This window comes from Petaurus breviceps, unplaced genomic scaffold (assembly GCF_028583685.1).
Source record: "Petaurus breviceps papuanus isolate PSGF00001 unplaced genomic scaffold, PetGlider_PUasm1.0 126, whole genome shotgun sequence".
NCBI classification, from domain to species: Eukaryota; Metazoa; Chordata; class Mammalia; order Diprotodontia; family Petauridae; genus Petaurus; species Petaurus breviceps.
Window position 1 is genome coordinate 2,664,729 of NW_027185655.1, and position 26,836 is coordinate 2,691,564.

Here is a 26,836-nt window from a genome sequence, read left to right on the forward strand (position 1 = left end):
TCAAAAGATAAGTAAACAATGGTTGGCATCCTTTGCTTTGAACTCAAGTGTTGGTGCAATAATAGTTCCCCGAGTTGAATCAGCACTCCTTTCAGTAGTAATCTCCAGGTGGCCCCAAGTCTTGGGCTTTGACTTCCTACTGAAAATCCCCAGTGTGGACAATAGCTTCCCCTGGACTCATTTAGCACAGATTCCCCCAGCTTTCCAAAATGATTGTCTTCAGAGCTCAGGTGCAAATGTCTGTTATTCACTGACTTTCTTCCTGACTTTATTTTTCAAATAAATATAGGGGCTGAGAGATAATTAAAAATAATGAGACTGTATGGGCCAGAGCCTTGCGTGCAATGAGAGGGTGTGGGCGGTAATTGAAGGAGAGCCTTCTCGCCCTTTTTGCTTCAAGTTCATTGGTGGACTGGTACTTTAAATACAGGTTTCTATTCTCCCTCGGAAAGAGACAAAGAGAGACAGAGGCCCAGATGATCTGAAAACCTTTTAATTCTTCTTTTTCCTAGAGGTCTCTTGAGTGGTATCTCCAGGCTCTGGGAACAAGGCACAAGCCAGCAGCGAAGGTAAAATGGGTTTTCTTAGCTTCCAAGTGTGTGCGGGTCGTGGCTTCTGCCGCCTTGGGACGATTTTTATAAAGGGGAATTATGATCATTGTATGAGGAATCCAAGAATGTTTACTATTATCAACCGTGAGCTTGATTACCATTCCACCAGGACAGCAAGACAAGATCCGGCAGGAGCCTATTGGTGACAGACTCTACTTAAGAATATTATTAGAAAACAAACAGTTCTCTTCCCAGTCTAGCTCTTTATGGACTCTTAGGATGAGAGAGCTAGAGTTCGGAGGACTCTAGATTCCAATCTCTCCATTTCACAGATGACGAAACTGAGGCACGGCTGGGGGATGGGGGAGGCAGGAGGCGCCAGGACCACACAGCTTCTCAGTTCCTGAGGCAGGTTTTGAGCCCTGACTGTACTTACTCTATGCCGTGCTGCTTTCTGCAAGAAACCTTCGCCAGTCCTCCTTAATCTCGGTGGCCTTCCTTCCGAGATCATCCTGAATCCATACACTGTAGAGGTGGCTGCAAAGTCTCAAGCAGGTTGTTTGGTGCCTTAAAGTCATTCCAAGGCTTTGGGGACGCGAGCTCCCAGACAGGCAGGACAGACTTTTGCTTCTGTTTGTACCCCACTTGCTTAGCACGGTGCCTGGCGGGTAGTGAGGACTTGGCCAATGGCAATTGAGTGGCTCTTACAACACGAAGGAGATTATCATTAGCCTTTAAAATTAACGTCTTCACAGCCTCTTGAACACATGGTACAAAAATCAAGGAGGTCATTTGAGAAAGACGAGACCCTTTTCTTGATAGAATTTTTCCTTGAAATGAATGTGCACAAAATGTTTCATTTTTCCCTGCCTAGAAAGTGTTGTTTTCTAGACCTACGAAATGCAATACAAATTTTGCCTTATATCTTTGTGCAAGTATTCCATTGTTACATCTATAATTCATTTGCATAGTATACTTTGTTTCCCTGTTTTGTGGGGGTGCCTTTGGTGAGGGAGGTGCTTAGTGGACCATTGGTACATTTTTGTGTAAGGAGTTGATCAAGCTGTCATACACTGCACCAAGCCTTACTGTACCAAATGGAACCTATGACCAAAGAGGCTAATGCTGCTAGATTACGCCCTTGGTTTATTTGGGCTTTATACAACTAGTTCAACAATTAGGACCAAATTAATCTACCTATTCCATTGCTTTCAAAATCAAATTCATCATTTGGGCAGCAAAATTGAATTCTTCATATTTCAACTGATTACTTTGTCAGAGCATAAATGCAGCCCTGATTAAGCTAATTTTAATGAGACTGAATCCAGAGCTAAACTGACCACAATCTCCCAACCCGACTGTTTTCCAGAAATCACTTTTTAAAATGAAGGACTTGCTACTGATTCTGTGCCTTTTGGGAACAAGTTTTGCAGTGCCAATAAAACAGGTAAGTTGGTCACACTGAGCTCTTCTCCAAATCACTGCACTTTCCTAGTAGATGAATGTCAAAAAGCCCTGCATTGACCTCTCTGAATTAGCACTTAATAATACCACTCTTAAATGAACAGTACAGTGAGATAACTTGACTAGGTGCGATCATTTGGAAAAAAATTTTAATTGAAGCAAAGAGTCATTTTGAGCAAATGTGACAAATCTGAACAAATATTAAAATACATTTAAATATGATTATTTAATTATTTCATTATTATTGCTGCTAATTATATTAATATTGATTATAATGATGTAATTATATTCATGAACATAATTAGACTTTAAATATATTCACAGAATAGGGAAGGAAAAGGGAAAGGAATGAGCATTTATATATCACTACTATGTGCCAGGCACTGTGGTAAGCACTTCACAAATTAATAATAATAATAATGTTGTTCAGTCACTTTCAGTTGTGCCTGACTCCTCATGACTCCATTCAGTATTGATAAATATGCTGGAATGGGTTTGCCATTCCCTTCTCAAGTTCATGTTACAGATGAGGAAACCAAGGCAAACAGGGTTAAGTGACTTGTCCAGGGTCACACAGCTAGTAAGTGTCAGAGGCCAGATTAAAATTCAGGAAGATGATCTTCCTGACTCCAGGCCAAGGACTCTATCCACTATACCATCTAGCTATGACATAATGATAATAGCAAACATTTTTAAAGTACTTACTATGTGCCAGTTACTGTGCTGTTACTCTGCAATCATTATTTCACTCAATCCTCATAATAACCCTGGAATGTAGGTGCTATTATCCCCACTTTACAGATGAGTAAACTGAGGCAGAGAGAGGTTAAGTGACTTGCCCAGGGTCATGCAGCTAGTACATGGCTAAGGCATGAAGGCCAACATTCTATCCAGTGTATAACCTTGCTGAAGAAAACCAAAACCTCACACCATGTCCTCCTTTTGCCTCCTCAGAACTGGGAGGGCCCTTGGAGACAATCCAGTCCAAGTCCCTTATTTTAGGGAAGAAACTGATGCCCAGAGAGAGGAATTCGCTTGCCCCAAGTCACCCAAACAATGGAAGAGGCAGGATTCCAACCCAAGTCCGTTATCTCCACTTCCACTGTATCACATTTGTGTTTCCATTTTTCTGTGCCACTGAATTCTCTTATTGCCCTTTGTTTCCCAATCTCATTTGTTTCACTAAAATAAATTTAACTTCAAGCAAAACAATTCTAGGATGAGGAAAAAAATACTACCAAAAACAGCATTTGGGTGATTTGCATGGTGAAAAATAAAATTAAATCCTACAGAAATCCCTTATATCAATTGGCCAGCATTTACTAAGCACCTACCACATAGCACTACTGGGCTAGGTGCTATGTATTCAAAAACAAAGAAGCAGCCAATCCTTAAACCCAAGGAGTTTACAATCAAATAAGGGAGACAAGGTCAAGTATAAATACATACAGAATGAATCTGAAAGGAATAAATAGAAAAGGTTTAATCCAAAGTAGATTGGGAGGATGAGGAAAGGCTGCAGGACTTCTCCCCTACTTCTGTCTGTCTCTGATCCATCTCTGGTGGCCCCAGCCATAGCTCTTCGTCCTTCAGCCACAAAGGTTAATCGAATGACTTCTGTCTCCTTGCAGGTATTTCCTCAGCAAGCTGCAGCCACTGGACTGGGGAGCTTAAGCCTTGAGGTAGATATTTTCAGTGTCTGCATTACATTTCAACTGTTCCATTTCTCAGGCGAGAGACATGGTAACAAATTCACTAGATGTCCTCAGCCAAAGTCTGGAGCAGCAGTTGGTCTGCTCCCAGAGAATCATGGTCAATAGATGGGGCTGTTGCATCGAAGCTGTCTCTCGATGTGTTTGTTCTTGTCTCTTGCATCTCCTATGAGGAAATGAATGACCTTTCTGAGAGCTCTCCCTGCCAGTCCCATGCTGCACAGCCTGAAACTGTGGGCAGAATCCACTGGTTTATTCTTTCAGACACCAGTGAACCAAAGTCATTTTGATAACTGAATGGCCAATGCCTCGTGAGCAGACCCTTTAAAACAGTTAACTCGAGACACAAAGTTTTGTAGAGTTACAGCTAGAAGGAAGCCCAGAGGCATCTAGAGGAACCCTCACAGATTTTCAATTAAGGAAATCAAAGAAGGGTTAAGTAACTTACCTAAAATCACACAGGCAAGGACTTGATCTGGGTCCCTCTGCCTCCAAACCAAGGATTTCCGTACTGTACTGAGCCGCCTCTCATACACCTCACGGTCCAAAAAAAGAGGGGGAGGGAGGGAAAGAGGGAAGGAGGGAGGAAGACACAGAGAGAGACAGACACAGAGACAGAGACAGACAGAGATACAGAAAGACATAGAGACAAAGAGAGAAAAGAGAGACTGAGACAGAGACATATGGAGAGAGAGAAAAGAGAAAGAGACAAAGGGGAGAAAGAAAAAGGAGAGATGGAGAAAAAGAGGAGACAGAGGAGAGGAGAGGAGAAGAGAGGAGAGGAGAGACTGAGACAGGAGAATTAGAGAGAAACATAAAGAAAGGAGACACACAGAGAGCTAGAGAAACAGAGAGGGGGAAAGAAAAAGATTGTACTTTGGGTTTTTTTTTCTCTACTACATCTTGAATCTTTTTAAAACTGCTGTAAAAAAACTAATTTTCATAAAATTCACTGTCTCTAAAAACTCTCATATTTAGCATCAAAACTATACTGTAAGAGCAGCTTATTTCTTAAGCTATTCTGGTGGTTGTATTCCTAGTTGAATACAGTTTGAGTTCATGGAATAAAGCCTTAGTGGAATATTTGATATAATGTGGTTTAAGGAGATAAAGACTAGACCTATTATAGGGACCTCAGCAATGAGGAAATTCTACCAAGGCAGTTGGGTCGGTATCTTCTCTGAAATTTCCAGTCCAAGAGTGATGGCAAGAATGCTGACAGGTTAAAAGACTTGTCCAAGGTCACACAACCAGCACCTGTCAGAGACAGTACTTGAGCCCAGGGCTTCCTGGCTTTGACTGAGCCACATTGCTTCTCTGACCCTGGGCAGGCTACAACCTCTATGTGCTTCTGTTTTCTCATCTGAAAAATAGATAATACTAACAGCGTCTCTGTCCTAAAATTTTTGTGAAAAGTAGGGTAACGTGAAATAGCACCATGTAAACGTTAGCTGTCTGATGGCTGTCTCCAATTTAACCTGTAAATAGCTTGTTTATACATAATTGTATGCATTTTGTCTCCCCTGTTGGAGTCTGACTGAATTCTCTGAGACCAGCTTTTACTTTTCTCTGAAGCCCCAGCTTTTAATACAGTGGCTGGCACATAGTAGGAACTTTATAAATGACTGCTGACTAAATTGATTAAGATTATTATCATAAATATCCTATCTTTCTCCTATAATTCTAAGAGAATTAGTTTAAATGCAGAATCATTTTGATGATAATGTTTATAAATACTAACCCTGGTTCATAGAATACTTGGGTAGAGGACTGTGGGACTTAGTTAGAGACTCAACTAGTGCCTTTTTTGAAGTAAAAATGGCCTAATGTCATTAATTTCTAATGGCTTATTTTTCATCTTCAAGTTGATTTTCAGCAAGTGAGAGGGGATGTAACTTTTTTAAGGGGAAATATACATAAATATACAAAATTTCCCCAGGTAAATATATTTCTACTTAAAATATTTTAAAGTATTTAATGTATTCCCACTTAAAATATTTTAATATTATTTTATGTATTTCCACTTAAAATATGTTTTGCCCGTCCGGTAAACAATAGAAGTTTGCGTAAGGTACTTAACAAAAACTAAGCTCCTGACCATCACAAAGCCTGTGTCAAGACCTCTTTTTGGTTCTTAGTAAGCAGACTATGATGGTTTGCTTTTAGTTCGTGATAAGAATATGCCGAGAAATAAAACATAGATAGATTCTAATTCTTCTTCTCCTTAACAGACAATGAGACAGTTGGGGAATCTGAATGGACTGAACCTGCTTACTCAGGTAACTTTTCACAAAGGTTCCCTCTTATTCTTAATTGTAGTGATAGTGTGGTTACTGTTCAAAGAAGTGCCCTGAATATTGCAGACACAGATGAGCAGATGAGATCATCTAAATCCAAAAAAAGAAAAAAAGTCAAAGGAGTCCTCTCACATCCTCTCTCTTCCATCCTCAGCTAAAACAAATGGCCATTTAAAAACTAGGTCTTGGCCAAATTTAGGGGAATTTTGCCATAGAGCAGATATTTGGTGAACTATTTGAACACATTGAAAATAACAGTTTAGCTGAGAAATGATAATAACCAATCTCAGTCCCAGAGAGTAATCAAGGAAGCACCTCCACTAGAGGGCAACAGGTACCATCAAATGTTCTGTTAGGCTCAAGTATTGTGTGCATGTGGTTTTGCTTAATTATTTTTCTTTGTTGCAAGAGAAGTCTTAACTGAGGGGGCTTTTGGAGGGTGGTATACCAGGAGATGACTGTGTTTTAAAGCCCAAATCACTAGTAAACTTTTTTTTTTAAGAAATGAAATAACGAACAACTAATTTTTAATATAAATGTGGCCCAGGCCTCTGATATTCTAAGTGTACAAACATCTTCCACTTACACAAATCACAGTAACTTGTAACTTATAATCAGAGTTGCCTGCAACCCAGGTAAATAGTCCAATATAATAGAAAATGTAAAGTGCTTTGCAAGTTGTTAGGTTCTGTATAAATACTGGTCATTCCATGCTGCCTCTAATGAAGGAATACATCAATGTTGATGTTTTAAATAGTTAAATTTTAGCTTTGTTCCCCATATTTGTAGTCCTCCTATGGCCTTCTAGGCCTGGAGTCAGAAATACCAAGTTCAAATCCATCCTCAGATGCGTAATAGCTGTGTGACCTTGGGCAAGTCACTTAACCGCTGTATGCCTCAGTTTCCTCATCTGTAAAGTGAGAAAAAGATGTATGCATAAAATAGTACCTATTTCCCAGGATTGTTGTGAGGATAAAATAAAGTAATATTTTCAAAAAAACTCTATGAGTGCTAGCTATTATTACTGCAGTAATAAGATAATGTCCTTTTCTCTCCCTCACCCCCTGCTTAGCTCTCTAGGTTTGGTTATGGTAAACCATTTACCTCTTTATGGATGCATGGACTCCTTCCACCCCACTCCTCCTTCCCATGGTTGCAGCAAAGGGAACATGAGACTCAACAGGTGAGTTCCTTACTTCCATTCTTTCTCAATACCAAACCTCAAAGTCCTCCCTTCAAACACTGCAACTAAATGTCTGATAAACAGGAAGATCTAGAGGTGCAGCTAGGTGGCAGTGCAGGGGATAGAGTACTGGGTCTGGAGTCAGGAAGACTCATCTTCCTGAATTCAAATCTGGCCTCAGACACTTACTAGTTGTAAGTGGGCAAGTCACTTCACCCTGTTTGCCTCAGTTTCCTCACCTGTAAAATGAGCTGGAGAAGAAAATGACAAACCACTCCAGTATCTTTACCAAGAAAACTCCAAATGGCAGTCACAGATAGTTAGACATGACTGGAAATGACTTAACAACAAAAAATATACTTAACAAACATATGGTGTTTCTACTGAAAGAACGTTTCCTGAGGGCAAAAACTGATTCATTTCTGTCTTGGTATTTCCAGCACCTTGTTAAGGTCAAGGCACATGGTAGGAACTTAATAAAAGCTGGTTGATAAATGCACAATAAGAGTTTGGAGCTGGGAGATACATTTGGATCAATGAGGTGGGACAAGCCAACATCACAATACAGCAGGAATAGCATGGGATTGGGGTCTGCATCCTTGCTCGGCCACTTGCTCCTCGTGAGACCTTGGTGGGGCAGGTCATTTCTCTCTGTGCCTCGGTTTCTTCATTGGGGCTTGAAGCAGATAACCTCTGAGTTCCCTTCCACCTCTCAAACTATGAGCCTAAAATTATGGTGAGTTTAGAACACCAGACTAAAGAATTTAAATTTCATCCAGTTATTGGAGTCATCACAGATTCCTTCAGGAAAAGCAGTCCAGGAAACAATGATCTTTTAAACAGGAACCCACAGGAATCTGTGCAGAGCTGGGTGTATTTGTCACATGGGTTTTTGACTTTCCTCTTTTTTTATGGGAGTGAAGAAGGTGTACATGGGAGTGAAGAGAGGAGGATAGTTGAGTAAATAGGAGTTGACTAAAAGAGGGTCACTGAAGCATCTTTTCACGTGTGCAAGAGAACAGAAGTAAATGCAGACAAGGACAGCTTTGAAAGCTACATATTGAATTTATTATGTATCTCAAAGGAAAAACAAGCTTTTTGAAATAAATTTGGCTTTGTGTATAATCCTTTTTCAGCTCAACTTTGCAAATGGAAATGTTCATTTTACTTGGTGTTTATTAAGTTCAAGATAAAATATTTTTATTATTTTTATAATTTAAATAGGTGATATAGACATAACCAGATAGAAAGTCAGACAGACAGATGGATGAATACTTAAACAGCCTTCATATGTGGAGGTCAATTTATATGAAGGAGCACTCTATACTAATTACGTTTGTACTCCTAGTCATTTCAATCATTTCTGACTCTTTGAGACTCCATTGGGTTTTGTTTGGGGTTTTGGGGGGGCAGTGGGGAGGGGTTGAGCTTTTGGGGTTTTTGGTTTGTTATTTTTTGCAAAGATGCTGGAACAGTTTGTCATTTCCTTCACTAGCTCATTTTACAGATGATGAAACTGACAAACAGGGTTAAGTGACTTGCCCAGGGTCACACAGCTAGTAAGTGTCTAAGACTGGATTTGAACTCGAGAAAATGAGTCTCCCTGAACCCAGGCTTGGTGCTCCATCCACTGCACTACCTAGCTGGCCCATCCTGGTCATAGTATGCAGTTAATAAATGCATATTGGTTGATTGATTGAATTGTGTTAGTCAGCTGGCAAATTTTATGTGTCAGGAGTTGTTCCAAGTGCTGAGGATCCAAAGAAAAAGAAAACAATGTCCCTGCTCTCAAAGAGCTCATATTCTAATTGGGGAGAGGATGAGTAATTAGTACATACAAGATATGCAAACCAGTCTGCTGTTTCACAGTGGACTGAAATTGTGGAGTAGGGCATAAGGCTGGATGAGGAGGGTGGCGCTAACCCCAAGATCATGCATGAGTCCAGGAGTATGGCTGGATGCTGGCCCAGGTGGCCTCCCCTAACTCCCTTCCTGTGTTTTTCCATTTTCCTTCCTTTGCAGTATGAATATGCCTTGCCAGTACACCCGCCTCCTCTACCATCCCAGCAGCCCCAAAAGCCAGGACAGAAGACTTTCCTCCAACCCAGCCCAGCACCGGATGCCACCCAGCATGGGCCACCTCAGCCTCCACTGAATCAGGGACCGAACCAAGGGCTTCCAGAGGACCGAGCAGTGGGCCAGCAGCCTGGGGGACCCTTGGGCAGGGCAGGGAGGCCCGAGGTCATTGCATGGTTTCCTTATTCAGTCAAATACCGTCTCCCAACAGCTGCAAACATGCCAAGAGAAAACAAGCCCCTGAGATTCATTTAAGTAATGACCACCATAAAACATGGAGTATGCAAATGATATCTCCTCCTTGCAGCCTGACAACCATAAAACTTTAGTAGTAGTAGTAACTCTAAGTGCAACTATTTTATTAGTATTAGCAATTCTAATAATAAAGTATATAATAATTAATTCTAAGAAATATTAATATTAATAAATATTAATTCTAAGAAAATTGTGGCATTATATATCAATAATACTGTAGTAGCATATCAATGCTATTAATGATAATAATAAAATGTGTAGTCATCACAGTAATATTAATGATGCTGTAGTATTGTTATAGTAATAATATTTTAGTTGTATATCACTATTGTAATAGTTTATTAATACTAATAATGCCAACAGATGTGTAGTAATACTATTAGTACTAATAAAAAGCATGTAGTAGTGTTGTATAGTAACAAGACTGTAGCTGAATATTACTATTGTAATAGTAATAATATTGTAGTAGTATATTAGTACTAATAATAATAAAATTGTCCTAGTGATATTAACACTGAGACTAATAAAAATGTGTAGTATTTATACTAAAAACAAAACATATAATAGTAATATTAATACTAATAATACTGTAGGGTTGCTATAGTGATGATACTTTAGTCATACATTGCTATTGTAAAAGTAATAATACTGTAGCACTTTAAAAATACTAATAATAAAGTGTGTGGTAGTAATGTTAATACTGATAAGTATTATATAGTAATTATATAGTATAATATATATAACTATATAAGTATTATATAGTAATGATATTGTAGTAGCACATTACTACTGTGATAGTAATAAGACTATAGTAGTTTATTAGTGCTAATAGAATGCACAGCAATAACATCAATACTAACAACACTCTATAGTAGGAATGCCTTAGTAGTGCATTACTACTGACTAGTGATAATACTACAGCTTATTAATACTAGTTTAGTAAAACTACTGATAAAGTGTATATTAGTGATATTAATACTAATAAGTATTGTATAACAATGATACTGTAGTGGCGTATTACTACTGTAATAGTAATGATATTGTAGTCATATGTTACTGCTACATATAGTAGTAGTAGTAGTAGTGATAATAGCATTCATAACTTGTAGTAGTAACAATAACACTCATAATAGGGTCAGAGTTGTCAAGCTGCATGAAGGACATAGCATTGAAAATTAAATTAATAATTAATGTTAGAACTAACAGCAACTTGTCCTAAGAACATTTAGATCTAAACTCCATCGAACAAATTAGAATTTGGTATCATTAGCATTATATTGTTTGTCCCAGGAGCATTTTTATCTGATCTCTATTGAATAAGATAAGAACTTTTATTATTAATAATAATTATTATCATTACTATTACTTGTCCTGAGATCATTTCTAGCTGAACGTCACCAAAGAAGATGAGAATTATTTTTGTCAATAATAATCATTATCATTACTATCCTAGGAAGATTTTTATCTGACCTCCATTGAACAAGATGATATCTTTTTTATTATTTATCATTATTGTTACTATGATATCCTGGAGGCATTTCTATCTGTCCTACATTGAATGAGACAAGAACTTTTTATTACTGTTCATTATTCTTATCATTAATACTCTTGTTTGTCCTGAGATTTCTATCTGAAGTCCACCAAAAAACTATTTTTGTTAATAATACAATAACTATTATTAGTAGTATAACTGTGACTTATGACCACCCTTGAATACAATGAGCTCTTTTATTGTTATGTATTAATACTATTACTAAGACTTGTCCTGGGGGTATTTCTATCTGACCACCACTGAACAAGATAAAAAGAATTTGTATTAATAATGAAAATAATAACAATAACCAGCAATTCTAGTTGCAGACCAGTTGTTGATCTGTGTTGGTAGAGTAAGTTTTCCTCACCCCAAGGATATCCTAGGTTTGGACAAAATGGAAACAAAACCTTGCCATTTATACAAGCAACAACGTGGTGGAATGGAGAGTGCTGGGTTTGAGTCATAGGATGTGGGCTTGAATTCTGATTCTGCCACTTGTCTGTGTGACATTGGCAAGTCCCTCTTTGACTCAGTTTCCTGATCTGTACAGTGAGCAAGTTGGGAGAAGCAGCATGCCATAGCAGAGAGTCAGGAAAGAGTCTTGGAGTTTAGAAGACCTGAGCTCAAGTTCTCTCTTTGACCCCTACTAGCTGTGTGACCCTGGGTAAATCATTTCATTCCTCAGCACTCTAGGCAGTTGCTGCATAACTGCTGTGGAATCTACACTAACAAAGGAAATTTCCTCACTGCAAATTTGTTGTACCAATAAAATCACATCCTTTATTTCAAAAATAAAAAAATGAGAGTTAGACCTGACAACCTTTAAGGTCCCCTCCAGCTCAAGACCTCCAACACTGTGTAGAGAGCTTGGTTTGCAAAACACTTTGTAGACATCATCTCACTTGATCTTCACAATGCTATGAGGCAAGTGCCAAAGGCACTAGCCCCATTTTAGGGATAAGGAAACTGAGGCTCAGAGAGGTTGCTAAGTCATTTGCCCCAGGTCACACAGCTAGTGAATGATAGAGGCAGGATCTCAACCTAGGTCTGTTCTGACTCTAGGTTCACAGCTCTTTCCCCAACATCATGTATCAACATGGAACCTGGTGGCATCATATACTAAGTCCTTTCAGCCCTAGATGGTAAGATGGAACATGAGAGGCAGAAGTGCCCGAGGAAACATTCTCCTGCTAAATGGCAAAGTGGAAGCTCAGCCACAATAGAGTAACCCAGTAAAACCCATCCTGGTTCTCTTTGCTCAGTTTTCTCACCAAAGTGAAGGGACTGAGCAGGATTGCAAATGACCTTGCCCCAGTCTTTCCATTTCACTGTCAGAAGCAATGGACCATCTGAGAGCATCTTCTAGAAAATACAGAGAAAGAGTGCTGGCTTGGGAGTCAGGAGCCAAGACTCCTATTCCTTGCTCTGATCGTTGACTCCCTATGTGACTTTGCATCAACCTGGGCCTCAGTTTCTTCATTTGTAAAACCAGAGCATGGCACTCAACCATATCTAAGATCATTTCCAATTCTCACATTCTATGACCAGGATACTAATAAATGCCCAAGTCTTATTTTCAGCACCATGTTTACATTTATGGTGATAATAATGCTGGTATAGTACTTTAAAGATTCCAAAGTACACGCCATACATTCTCTCCTTTGAAAATGTTCCTTAGGGAATTCCCAGGTTAAGTCATTCCTTCTACCAATTCAGTTCAGCCCCTTCTTTGCAATTTGTAATCTTTGAGATTTGGCTGGGGAAGTACAAAAGGAAATGATTTGTCCAGAGTCACCCAGACAGAAAATGAGCTCAGTTCTTCCTGGCTCCAAGCTCAGATCTTTACCCATTGCATCATGCTGTCTCTAGGCATTATTAAGTTGAATTTCCAAGGGTCTGGTCAACCAGCCTTTGTGACTAAATTACAATCTTGAAAATAACTTTCTTCACTATATTCTTGCTTTTTTGCAATACAGCTAATATAGAAATGTTTTGCATGACTTCACATGTATCAGGGGTATCATATTGTTTGCCTTATCAATGGGTGGGTAGGGGCTGGAAGGAGGAGAGAATTTGGAACCAAAAATAAACATTTTTAAGAAGAATTAAAAAAAAAACTAAGATGGTGACTCTAAGACCTGGACCTCCATTTCCTCAACCCCAAAATGAGGCGATGTGATGAGATGGTTTCTGGGATCTCTTCCAACTCTAATTCTAGATGTAAGAGATAAAGCCAGAGAAAAGGGGGGCCACTTTCTGATTTTTCTAAAGGGGCCTCTTTTCAAACAGGAGTGACTGCTTGCATGTTTAATTCCCTTTGCTTGGAATTTTGACTGTTCTGTAATTTAAACATTTATTTATGATGCAGCTGCCAGAACTGGATTTTGCAGGTCAACTGGGTCATTCGGTAAGTAGACATTTTAATTGCACAACTTATTGAAGTGTATTCTTACTGAAAGAGGAAAGTAAAGAATTTTAAATGCTCATTGTATGCCTCCCATCCCCCACAGACTGCAATAAAGCCAAATTATTTTCTTTGCTTTGCTTTAAAGTTGGATGGCTATTTTTCATGCTTTCATCCTGGATAATTTATTTCATGTAACTTTAAAGTGTTATTCAGAGCTGTGTTACATTCTGTTTTCTGTATTTAAAGATGTTTCCAATGGGACGTTTGATCGCTGAAGGACCAGAGCAAAAACCAGAGAAAGCCCCAGTAAGTTTTATAAATTTGTTTTGTTGTTATTTGTTTGCTGCTTGCTTGTTTGTGTTCTTTGTCCTCTGCCCACAGCAGCTTAACATTCTCTTCTTGAAAAATACTTTTCTAATGACTGTTTCATTTATGTCTAGCTCTACCCAAGAATGTTTTACGTGCCCATTGGAGCAAACCAATTGGTAAGAATGAGTTACATACAGACATTATTCCAAGTAGGTGCACAATCAATATTTGTTGAATGTCTTGATAAACAAAGTGAAGTAGAAAGGTGTTGTATCCACAGAGCAGAGGATCTGAAATCAGGAAGACCTAAGTTCAAATACTGACTCAAAAACTATGTGATCCTAGACAGGTCATTTAAAAACTCCAAGCTTCACCTTCCACATATGAAAAATGTGCATGACAATGTCTCTAGTAATTCCTCATAGGGTTGTTGAGAGACTAGAACAAAATAATATCTGTAAAGCTTTTGCAAACCTTAAGGTACTGAATGAATTTTGATTGAATAAATGCATAATTTCAATTTCATATATCATATATAATCCCTATATATTTTATTTATACATAACATTATTATATTTGTGTACAAATTGTAAATATTCTAACATATAGAAAATATATTATTATATAACATTTGTGTTGTATATAATTGTATTATTCTATATTTTATTATGAAATTTCTCTATGCTATATTAATTTGCCTCATTCTATAAGCATTTATTAATTATATCTCCTACTCGGTGCTGAGAGTACTATGAGAGACATGGGAAGAGCTAGAAAGTTTATATAAAATAAGGAACCTGCCCTCAACAGTCAATAGGCATTTGTTGGATGCCTAGCATAGTGCCGGGCCCATAGTAGGTGCTTAATTAAATGTTTGTTGACTGATTGAAATTATTACTATGTATGCAAGGCTGGAGATGCAAATACAAATGTAAATGGCTGTTGCCCTCAGAGAGCTTATAGGCTAGTCAAGAAATAATACATAAACTCATACAACTGCAGTATACAAAATTATATAATAATTACATCAGGAAGTACCCAAAAAGTGAGGTCTGAAGAGACACTGAGGCAAAAGTTAACTTTGGGTTCTAATTTCTTCAATAAGACCATTCAACAGATAATTCTCAATTCCCACTTGGATTTGCCATTGTACAAAGTGAATGTACAAAATGAATCAGTTAATCAACAACAACAAATATATTAAGTATTTCTCTCTATCCAGTGAGAAAGTATAAACCTGCCTTGATAGTATTCCCTCACCTGGGAGTTCCCTATAGCAATGAATTATATGGGAATTGCCAATGAATGACAGGCAGGTTCCTTATCACTGAACTACTACATAGGAGGTACTGGGGATAGAGAAGTAAAAATGAAAGAGGCGCATCCTTGCCCTCAAATAGCTTGCCCTCTATTCTAGTATACCTATACAACCGCCATGTTAAAATCCGAGTAAAATGAAATCGTTTCCAGTCTTCACTTTTCAGTACCTAAGAAGAGATCTCTTGAACAGCTGGCTGGGCTGGCTCTCATTTCGCCATTTCATGATTTTCTTTAAACAGAATGCACCAGGAAGATTTGGCATGCTAAGCTCTGAAGAAATGATGGTGAGTGATGTCCTGATTCTTAAGCCAACATTCAGATGAGCCTATCAGTAGTGCAGGACCTAAGACCATGGTAATGGCTTTCCATTAAGCCTCAAACATGCAGCCATGGGAGTTTTTCCACTCCTCCCCCCCCCCCCCACGAGAGTTCACCTAATTGTCCAGGAAAGTGGACAACAGCCTTTATATTGCTATCTGGTTAGTTGTCCTGATGTTAAATCTCAGGCAGGCGCTCCATATCTGTGGAGCAGTGCATGTGTAGTATTCAATCAGGAACCCAGACATCTCAGGTTCCAAATATTTTCTTCATGACTGGAGGAAAAACATGTCATGAAGACCAAAGCAGATAGAGGAAGATCCAAAGTCTTTAAAAAAAAAAAAAGTTTGTCTTCCTGTCAAGTCACATGTTACCTGTAGTTAAAATGCCCCAAATGGGCAGACTACACCTTCATTGGTTGGAGAAACCAAGCCAGCAAGCATTTATGAAACACCAACTATGAGCCAGGCATTGTACTAAGCCATGGGAATACAAAAAAACAAGGTGCTCGAAATTTAATGTAGAAAACATGATGCTAGACAATAGGTTCCTAACTTTTTTGTGTGTCCTGGGCATCTCTGGCAGAATCAAACAAAATAATATTTATGAAGCGCTTTGAAACTTTCAAAGCTATAAAATGTTAAGCATTATTATTACATAATAGAAAAAGAAAACAATGAATCAGGAGAATTTAAATCACTTAATTTTGCCTTAGGTTAACCCAATTTGGTTTAATCCATCGTTGTGCGTCTCTGGAATTAAATTCCAAGACAATCACTAAAGCTAAAAGATATTTTAGTGGCGAGTGAACAACACTGAGAGAATCAGTATCTTTGAGTATAAGCTCAAACTAACTTTTCTAGAATTTCTTTTATACTAACAAAAACAGGGAAAAAAATGAAATGGAAGGAAATGCTTAGTTTCTATTGATGGCTACATTAACAAGGTATTTTTTCCATAACAAAGCATTTTAGTAATAGGATTCAGGAATAAAAAACTTCTTCTTAAGAAACATCAGAGGGGCGGCCAGGTGGCTCAGTGAGTAAGAGCACTGGCTCCAGTGTTGGGATGACCTGGGGACCAAATCCGAGCTCAGATACTCAGCACCACACCCAGAAATAACTGGCCGTGTAACCTTGAGCAAGTTACTTAACCCTGATTGCTTTGAAAAAAAAAAAAGAAAGAAAGAAACATCAGAACTATATGAGAGTAAAAACATTCTAATCTTTAAGAAACTCCTGCTTCAGTGAGACATAAGAGAGAGATAGAGCTCAGATAACAAGATCAGGCTATATATGATATATCTCTAAGTGATTAACTATAGCTAAAAAGTATCACTTGGACCAGGATCTGGGGTAGAGGAACTCTTTCCACAGATGAACATTGTTATACTTTCAGTTTTCCCAGCAAACTACAGCAGTTTTGTGATTTCTTAAAAACCAAGATGGAATCACTTGGGTCCAAAGTTAGCTAAGCTCCATTTCACCACTAAATTCAAGGCATAAAAAAATTAGAACCAAAATTTAAAAGCAATCCTGCATTTACAGATTCCTATTGATTGTATCAAAGCAACTAACACATATACACACAGATGTGTTATTGTATATGTAAATCTGAGCTCTGACTGCTCTGTTCCTACCTAATAATATTCTTCTCCCTTCCAACTAGATTTATTTTAGTGATCTTTGACCCATATCCACTGGGAAGACCTTGGTAGTCAAGTCACTGAACCTCAGTGCCCCCAAACAATGCTCTGCATTGCAGAGAAATTATTGGTCTACATTGGTAGGAGGAATTCCTCCCTTGGATGTGAGGAATTCCTATACTGATGAAATCACAGTCCAATTTTTTTTATGATCTCTGTCAGGCTTTTGTAAATATTGTATATGCCAAACAGTTTGGGAGGAAATGCTCTTTATAAAGCCCTTCATTAGAGAGTCTAAAGCAACCTCAAGGTTTTGAAACAACCTTTACTGTGCTCTTCCAAATGGATTCCATGGCCTTCGGATTGCATACCAGCCAGGTCTTGGAGTGGTAGTATGTGATACAGGTATCTCTGTCCTCTGATTCTTTTCAGGGAGGAAGAGGTGGCCCCATGGGTTATGGTGCTATGTTTCCAGGAATGAAGTCTGGCTTTGGGGGGATGCCCCCAAACCCTGCCATGGGAGGAGACTTCACTCTTGAACATGACCTACCAACTGGTGCCAGCAAACCCCCTGGCCCAGCAGAGGGTGGTGCCCAAGACTCTCCTGTGCCTGAAGGCAATCCAGAAAATATTGAGAATCCAGCTTTCCTTCCAGAAGAAATCCCTTGGGCTCAGGGAGGGATCCTGTCTTTCCCTAAAGGGAGCATTTCTAACGCGGGGGGAGCCCCAGCTGGGCAGATTAAGAGACTTTTCAAAGGCACTCCACCAACTTCTGAACCAGGGATGACTCTGGGACCATCAGATATTACGGAGACCTTTGGAACTGATATAACTACCCCACTGGCCCTGCTAGATGAAGGTCCTTTGGACATTACTGTGGAACCAGATACCCACCATACATCAGTGCAAGGGAACGAGGCTCATCAGCCACAGATTATGGAAGATGTATGGCATTTCCAAGAGCCCTGAAAGGCTTTTTTAGAAGTCAATTACCTTCTGTATTTATGGGCATGTTTCCCAGCTATGTCTGATGCAAGATCTTTTGGCTAAAACATTTATTATTCTACTGCTATGGCAATTAGCAATAATGGAATTATATATCCAAATAACGTATGCAAATGTCTAATGATAGCTGTGGGCTGAGGGGATTTAACGATCTTTGTGGTTCACACCAGAATGAATAAAAGGGCTCTGTCTTTAATATTTACTTTTGGTTTTCAGCTATTTGAAAATAAGACAATTCCTAAGGCATTATAGAACTCTTATTAGTAGAATGGCATTAGTTATCATATCCAATTACGATGCTGCCTTTAAATTTTTTTCCCGTAAGCAACCTGGAATATTCTCAGAAATAAAGGATATCTTAGCCAAACCCCTATAAGTGGGTATTCATGGGAATTCTTTTGCTGGTGTGGTGGTTTAGGTGTATTGTATGGATCATAACATAACACTTTATAGAATATCTCATATCATTGGATTAAAGGTGCCTTACTCATTTAAAATAAAGGTTTTTCTCACTTATCACAAAAACTTGTTCTCATTTATCCAACTCAATAAGCATTTACTCAGTATCTATTTTGTTCTAGTCATTTGGGACACAAAGACAAAACCGAAAATAATGACTCCCTTCAAGAAGATTACAAAAAAAAAGTCATTTTTTTACATAACAGAAAATATTTTATATAAATAAAAAGGCAAGAAACAATTGGGGAGAAAGCTTTGTGGTAAATGTGGCAGCTAGCAGCCCTTGGACCTCTCTGCTTTGTTATTAAAATTGAGAAATAATGTCATGCATCCTTGGTCTTGAACTTCCCTTTACAAATTTGAATTTTAGACTGTGTCAAAATAGGGTGTGTCAAGGTAACAAGTATTAATTGTGTAATTAATTCCCAAAAGAAATAAGAACCAGGAAGATAAGATAAAGCAAATGTGTTTATGTTTAACTATTAAAGGATATGTCGCTTAGCTTATTTATAACATTTATTATATTATTATAAATATATAGACATTATATTGTTGTGTGACATAAAGTTTGAGTGATATAGTTTTGTGGTAATTAATTATTTTATTAATCAAGCTAACAGATAATTGAAAAGGGGTCAGTGGCACTCTTGAATGCCAAAGACCCCTCACGGAACCCACTCAATGCTTATATGCCCTTGGAAGAGTGGGTGCTCTGAGGGTGACAATCAACTCTGATTGGTTAACAATTAATGAGAAAAATGAATATTATAATGAGAGGTGAGCTTATTCTAATGAAGGGCTAGAGGACTTGACACTCCAAGACTGATAAAGAGACATCTCTTGTCCTGACTACCCCCGCCTAGGGCAATCTGAACAAAAAGGGGTCCACATCTGCTCATACCAGGCTGAGTAGAATGCAATGGGCTGGAATTCACCTCAGATTAAATTCTTTGAAGACTCTCCAGTTGGGTGGGGTCTCCCACCCCCAGACTGAAAGGCATGTAGCTCAGAGATTTGGACAATCTCATCCATCAACAATGTCCTTTAATTGCTGACTTGGCATAGTAAAGAATAACGATCTAGGAAGGGAAAAAACCTGGATCTCCCCAATAATTGGTAACTTAATAATCATTTCTCTCAGTTTTAATGTTTATTATTGTCCCTTGGTTTATTTATGTTATGTTATACCATCTTCTCCTAGGCTACTTCCCCAATTCCCACATACATTGGCCATCCAGGTCCCTCAAAGCAATTGAGACTTCTCTCATGGTTCTAGGGGTAATGGCAAAGGGTATGAGCTTTTCCAATACTGCATTCATGAGCCTCAACTGGGCTTACTCCTCATTATTTATGAACTTTCTAGCCAAATTTTATTAGCTTTTAGAAAAAGAATTATGACAACACTGGAAAGTAGATGCTATTATTATCCCCATTTTACAGACAAGGAAACTGAGGTAGACAAATTAAGTGACTAGTCCAGGGTCACAACAGGAACATCATAGCCAAAATCCAGAGCTTCTAATTCAAAGGGGAAAAAATACTATAAGTATCCAGAAAGAAAGAATTCAAGTATTGACAAGCAAGAATCATGATCACATATAATAGAGCAACCACAATTATGAAGAAGCAGAGAATTTGGAAAATAGTATTAAAAAAACCAAAAGATGTCATTTTACAACCAAGAGTAACTTATACCATGAAACTGAATATAACCCTACAGAGACAAAAAATATACCTTCAGTGAAATCGAAGACTTTCAAGAATCCCTCATTTAAAAAAATCAAAACTGTTACACACTTTTAAATACCAACCAGGAGAAGGTAAAGCCAAGATGGTAGAGGAAAGGCAGGTACTCAACTGAGCTCTTCCAAATTCCACTCCAGACAACTTTAAGTAATGCCTCAAAACAAATTCTAGAGCAGCAGCACCCACAAAAGGATGGGGTGAAATAAATTTTTCAGCCTTGAATAACTTAGAAGGTTGGCTGGAGAGGTCTGTCACACTCAGGTTAGAGTGGAGTTCACACAGCAGAAACATCATGACCGACATCCAGAGCTTCCAGTTCAAAGAGAAAAATAGGGCAAACCAACAGCAGGCCTTGGAAACTGACCGAATCAGCAGTGGAAGCTTCAGGAGCTCTTGACCAACAGAGAGTAAGGGGTTCTGGAAATGGGTCGGAAGGAGATTATAGGAGTCCCTTTTCTGGCACTAAGCAAAGGACTCTGTTTCATTGACTATACAGGGATCTAGGTCACAGCTCCAAGGAGAGGAAGAGCAGCAGCACACCAGAGCTTGCAGCCACTGGGGAACGGCAACCTTGGTCCCAGTTCCAGGACAGAAAAGAGTTCTTGTGGTTACTCACAGACCATTGTATGGGTCAGTAGAATAGTAAACACACTTCTCCTTAGATCATACCATCTTGGAAGAATTTAAAACTTACAGACTCTCTGAAGCTCTAATAACAGCTGCACACACACAAAAACTAAAGCTTAGAACAGTACCCCCTCCACCTGGGGAGCAGAGCTCAACTTTAATATAAAGTTGAAGCCAAGAAATAGACTGGAAAAATTAACAAACAAGAAAATTAGATCCTGACCATAGAAAGTTCCTTTGGTGACAGGGAAGCTCAAAACTCAAACTCAAAAGAAGATGACAAAACCAAAACTGCTACATCCAAAGTCTCAAAAAAAAAAAGTGAATTGGTTTCAAACCCAAAGAAGAATTCATGGAAGAGCTCAAAATGGCTTTTTTTAGCATTCTTTTTTTTTATTCCATAGTTTTATTCTTTTTTTAAATTAAATTTTATGTTTATTTTTAGTTTACATCATTCATTTACACAGGATTTTGAGTTTAAAATTTTCTCCTCGTCTTTCCCCTACCCACCACCCCAAAACAGTGATCCCACTGTATACTCCCTCTCCCAATCTGCTCTCTCCTATATCCTCCCCCATTCCCCCTCCAACTTCCAGTAGATCAAGATGGGTCTCAATACCCCAGTGCCTGTATATCTTATTTCCCAGTTCCATGTAAAATAATAATAATAATAATTTTTTTAAACATTTGATTTTATGACTTCGAATTCCAGATTCTTTCCCTTCCTCCCTTGACACCCACCCTTACTGGGAAGATAAGCAATTCAATATAGGTTGTGCATATGTAGTTACACAAAACATTTCCATACTGGATATATTGTGAAAGATTGATTATATTACCTTCCATCCTATCCCACCCCCACTTGTTCTATTATCTACTTTGACCTGTCCCTTTTCAAAAGTGGATGCTTCTGATTACCCTTCCCCCGAATCTGACCTCTCCTCCATCATCCCCCCTCTCATCCCCTCCCCCCCTACCCCCCCATAGGGTGAGATACCCAATTTAGTGTGTATGTCATTCCCTCTCTAAGCCAAATTCAATGAGAGTAAGGCTGACCCATTCCCTTTTGCCTTCCTGTTCTCCTCCCCCCCACTGTAACAGTTATCCCTTGCCTCTTCTATATGAGATAATTTATACTATTCTGTCTCTCCCCATCTCCTCTCATTATATTCCTCTCTGACCTCTCAATTTCACCTTTTAAATATCATCTCTTCCTATTCAATTGATCCTGTGACCTCTGTCTATGTATACCTGTACACATATAAACATACACTCACATATGTATTCATATGCACATATACCCTCCTATATAGCCATATATGTATGAGAAAAGTTTCATAAGTTACAATTATCCTATTTCCATGAAGGAATGTAAATAGTTCAACTTTCATAAGTTCCTTATGATTTCTTTTCCCTGTTTACCTTCTCATGCTTTTCTTGCTTCTTGTATTTGAATGTCAAATTTTCTATTCAACTCTGGTTTTTTCATCAAGAATGCTTGAAAGTCCTCTATTTCATTGAATGACCATATTTTCCACTGAAACATGATACTCAGTTTTGCTGGGTATGTGATTCTTGGTTTTAATCCTAGCTCCTTTGACCTCTGGAATATCATAATCTAAGCTCTTGGATTGCTTAATGTAGAAGCTGCTAGATCTTGTGTTATCCTGATTGTGTTTCCACAATATTCAAATTGTTTCTTCTTGGCTGCTTGTAATATTTTCTCCTTGATCTCACAACTCTGGAACCTGGCTATAATATTCCTAGGAGTTTTCTTTTTGGGATCTTTTTTTTGTTTATTTACTTTTATTTTACAACATTCAGTTCCACAATCCCTTGAGTTTCAAATTTTCTCCCCTTATCTCTCATCCCCCCCCCATCATGGCAGCATGCACTCAAATATAGGATCTACAAATATCTTCACAATAATCATTAGTCAGGTTGTAAAGAAGGATTATAACTGATGGAATGATCAGTGGGAAAGAGGAAACAAAACAAGAAAAAGAAAGAGAACAAGTAGTTTGTTTCAATCTGCATTCAGTCTCCATATCTCTTTCTCTGGATGTGGGTATCTCTTTCAATCATGAGTGTTTTGGAGTTGTCTTATAACCTTACATTGCTTAGAGGAGCCCAGTCTATTGAAGTTAGTCGTCATACATATGTTGTATCTGTGATTATGTAGAGATTTCTCCTGGTTCTGCTTTTCTTGCTCAGGATCAGTCTATATAAGTCTCTCCAGATTATTGTGAAGTCCATCTGCTCCTCATTTCTTATAGCACAGTAGTATTCCATTACATTCATATACCACAATTTGTTCATCCATTCCCCAATTGATGGGCATCCCTTTGATTTCCAATTCTTTGCCACCACAAAAAGAGCCACTATATATATTTTTGTACATACAGGTCCTCCTCCCACTTCTCTGATCTCTTTGGGATTTGGGATCTTTTTCAAGAGGTGATTGGTGAATTCTTTCAATTTCTACTTTGTTCTCTGGTTCTAAAATAGCAGGGTAATTTTCCTTGAGAATTTCTTGAAGGATGATTTCTAGGTTCTTTTTTTAATCATGGCTTTCAGGTAGTCCAATAATTTTTAAATTATCTCTTGTGGATCTATTTTCCAGGTAAGTGGTTTTTCCAATGAGATATTTCACATGACCTTCTAGTTTTTCATTTGTTTGGATCTGTTTAATAGTATCTTGATTTCTCATAAAGTCACTAGCTTCCATTTACTCCAACCTAATTCTGAAGGAATTATCCTCTTGAGTGAGCTTTTGAGATTCTTTTTCCATCTGGCAAATTCAGCTTTTAAAGGCATTCTTCTCCTCATTGGCTTTTTGGGCCTCTTTTGCCATTTGAATTAATCTATTTTTAAAGTGTTATTTTCTTCAATCAGGTTGTTGACTCTCTTTTCATAATTTTCTTGCATCATTCTCATTTCTCTTCCCAATTTTTCTCCCACTTCTCTTACTTGATTTTCAAAATCCTTCTTGAGCTCCTCCATGGCCTATAACCAGTTCATATTTTTTTTTGGTGTAGGAGTTCTGACTTCATTGTCTTCCTCCCATTACATGCTCTGATCCTTTTTGTCCCCAAAATAGGAATCTAAAGTTGTATTGTTGCACTTGCTTTGCTTCCTTTGCTTGCTCATGTTGCCACTCAATTACTTGACTTTTGAGCTCTTTGCCACAGTAGAACTCTGCTTCCGCAGAGGAGAGCTTTGTCCTATATCATTGAGTTTTTCACAGCTGCCAGAGCTATTAGGAGGGCACCATCTCTGCAGCCCACACAGACTCTGGCTCACTGGTCACACACTTCAGGACCACAACACAAGACCGTGATCCAGATCCAGGCAGGTTAAAGCAAGAGCGATTACCCTCTGAATGTTTGCTTGGCCCCCCTACAATCTTCAGGCCAGGAGCTCTGAAGCAGCCACATGGAGGTGGCTGCAGGGCCACTACACCTCCGCCACTTCTAGCTCTTGGGGCAGGGGCCTGACCCACTCCTCCGTTTTCCCCAGTTCCAACAAAGTTCTATACTGACCTCTCACTTTTTCTTTGGCATTTATGGGTTGATATTTTTGGAAACTGCCACTATTGCTGGTGATCCATTCTTGGGAAGTCTGCTGCAGCCACTGGTCAGGGCCACCCTGGGGCTAAAACAGTGGGCTCATGCAGGGCTGGGCTTGGCTCCCGGTGCACTCTGATGAACTCTTCCTGTCCGCCTGCTGGTCTGCCTTTAGTGGAAGATTTGTTTCTCTCTATTCCTTTGAGGGTTTTGTAGCCCTAAAATTTGTTTAGAGTCATATTTTATACATATCTTAGGTGGTTATGGCGGGAGCTCATGGAATTTTCCTGCTTCTATGCCACTATTTTGGCTCTGCCCCCTCCAAAATGGCTTTTCAAATTCAAATAAGACAGGTAGAGGAAAAATTGGGAAAATAAATGACAATGATGCAAGAAAATCATTAAAAAAAAGTAAACTGTCTAAAGTGGCACAAGAAAAATAACTGAAGAAAATAATACCTTAAAAAAATAATAATCCAAATGGTAAAAGAGGCATAAAAACCAATAAAAAGAAGAAAATCTTAACGAGCAGAATTGGTAAAATGGAAGGGGGAAAAATCACAAAAGTTCACTAAAGAAAAGAATTCCTTAAAAATTAGAATTGTGGGGGAGGCCAGGTAGCACAGCAAGTAAGAGCACCAGCTCCAGTGTCAGGAAGACCTGGAGATCGAATCTGGGGCTCAGACACTTAGCACCCACCCAGAAACACCTGGCCGTGTAACCTTGAGCAAGTTACTTAACCCCAATTGCTTAGGGGCGGCCAGGTGGCTCAGTGAGTAGGATCACTGGCTCCAGTATTGGGATGACCTGGGGATCAAATCTGGGCTCAGATACTTAGCACCACACCCAGAAATAACTGGCTGTGTAACCTTGAGCAAGTTACTTAATCCCGATTGCTTTAAAAAAAAATTAGAATTGTGCAAGTGGAAGCTAATGACTCCATGAGATATTAAGAAGCAAAAAAATGAAAAAGACAATGTGAAATATCTCACTGGAAAAACAACTGTCCTGGAAAACAGATCCAGGAAATATTGTTTAAGAAGTATTGGACTACCTGCAATCCATCATCAAAAAAAGAGCTTAGACATCATCTTTCAAGAAATTATCAAGGAAAACTATCTTGAGATTCTAGAACCAGAGAGTAAAATAGAAATGGAAAGAATTCATTAATCACCTCCTGAAAGAATCCCAAAATGGAAACTTCTAGGAATATCATAGCCAAATTCCAGAGCTCCCAGGTCAAGGAGAAAATATTGCAAGCAGCCAGAAAGAAACAATTCAAATATTGTGGAGCCACAGTCAGGATAACATAAGATTTGGTAGCTTCTACATTAAAGGATCAGAGGTCTTGAAATATGATGTTCCAAAGGGCAAAATAGTCAGAATTCCAACCAAGAATTACCTACCCAGCAAAACTGAATATACTTCTTCTTGGGGAAAAAAAATGGATATTCAATGAATCAGATGTCTTTCAAGCATGCCTGATTAAAAAAAATTTTTAAATGGATATTCAATGAATCAGATATCTTTCAAGCATGCCTGATTAAAAAAATAATAAGAGCTGAATAGAAAATTTGACATTCAAATATGAGACTAAAGCAAAGCATAAAAAGATATACAGGAAAGATAAATCATAAGGATTCAATAAGGTTAAACTGTTTACATTCTTATGGGAAAATGACACATGTAACTTCTAAGAACTTTCTCATTATTAGGTCTTTAGGTGCATATATAGACAGAGAACATAGGTTAAGTTGAATATGATGGGATGATTATCTAAAAGAAATAAAATTAAGGGATGAGAAAGAGGAATGCACTCGAGGTGGGGAAAGGGAGGGTAGAATGGGCTAAATTATCTCACATAAAAAAGGCACAAAAGAGCTTTTACAAATGGAGGGAAAGAAGAGGGCAGTGGGGGGGGGAAGCAAATGAACCCTACTGTCATCAAAACTGCCTCAAAGAACCACTATACCCACTTATTTGGGTGTAGAAATCTATCTTACCCTATAGGAAAGATGGAGGGGAAGGGAATAAGAGAAGGGAGCAGATGATTGACAGGAGGGTAGGTTAGGGGATGTGGCAGTAAGAAGCAAAACACTGTCGACAATGGACAGGGTGAAAGGATAGAGAAAGAATATGATAAATAGGGGGAAAATATTATAAAGGGCAATACAGTTAGTAATTGTAACTGTGAAAAAATTATAGCAAGTTTCTCTGATAAAGGGTTCATTTACCAAAAATATAGGGAATGAGTCAAATTTATAAAAAAAAAAATGAGTCATCCCCCAATTGATAAATGGTCAAAGGATCTGAATAGGCAGTTTTCAGAGAAGGCAATCAAGGCTATTGATAGTCATATGAAA

At 38.4% G+C, this 26,836-nt stretch overlaps 1 protein-coding gene across 1 annotated transcript; it reads left to right on the plus strand.

The window, feature by feature from the left end:
• Nucleotides 1-322: 322 nt before the first annotated feature.
• On the plus strand, nt 323-18,452 carry AMBN (ameloblastin). Its single transcript, XM_069098088.1, has 13 exons — nt 323-415; nt 513-569; nt 1,921-1,998; nt 3,647-3,697; nt 5,959-6,006; nt 7,097-7,207; nt 9,230-9,428; nt 13,243-13,292; nt 13,441-13,479; nt 13,726-13,785; nt 13,920-13,964; nt 15,348-15,392; nt 17,504-18,452. The coding sequence occupies exons 1-13, from the start codon at nt 323-325 to the stop codon at nt 18,038-18,040; spliced, it is 1,413 nt and encodes a 470-aa protein (XP_068954189.1). The 3' UTR covers nt 18,041-18,452.
• The last annotated feature ends 8,384 nt before the right edge of the window (nt 18,453-26,836 follow it).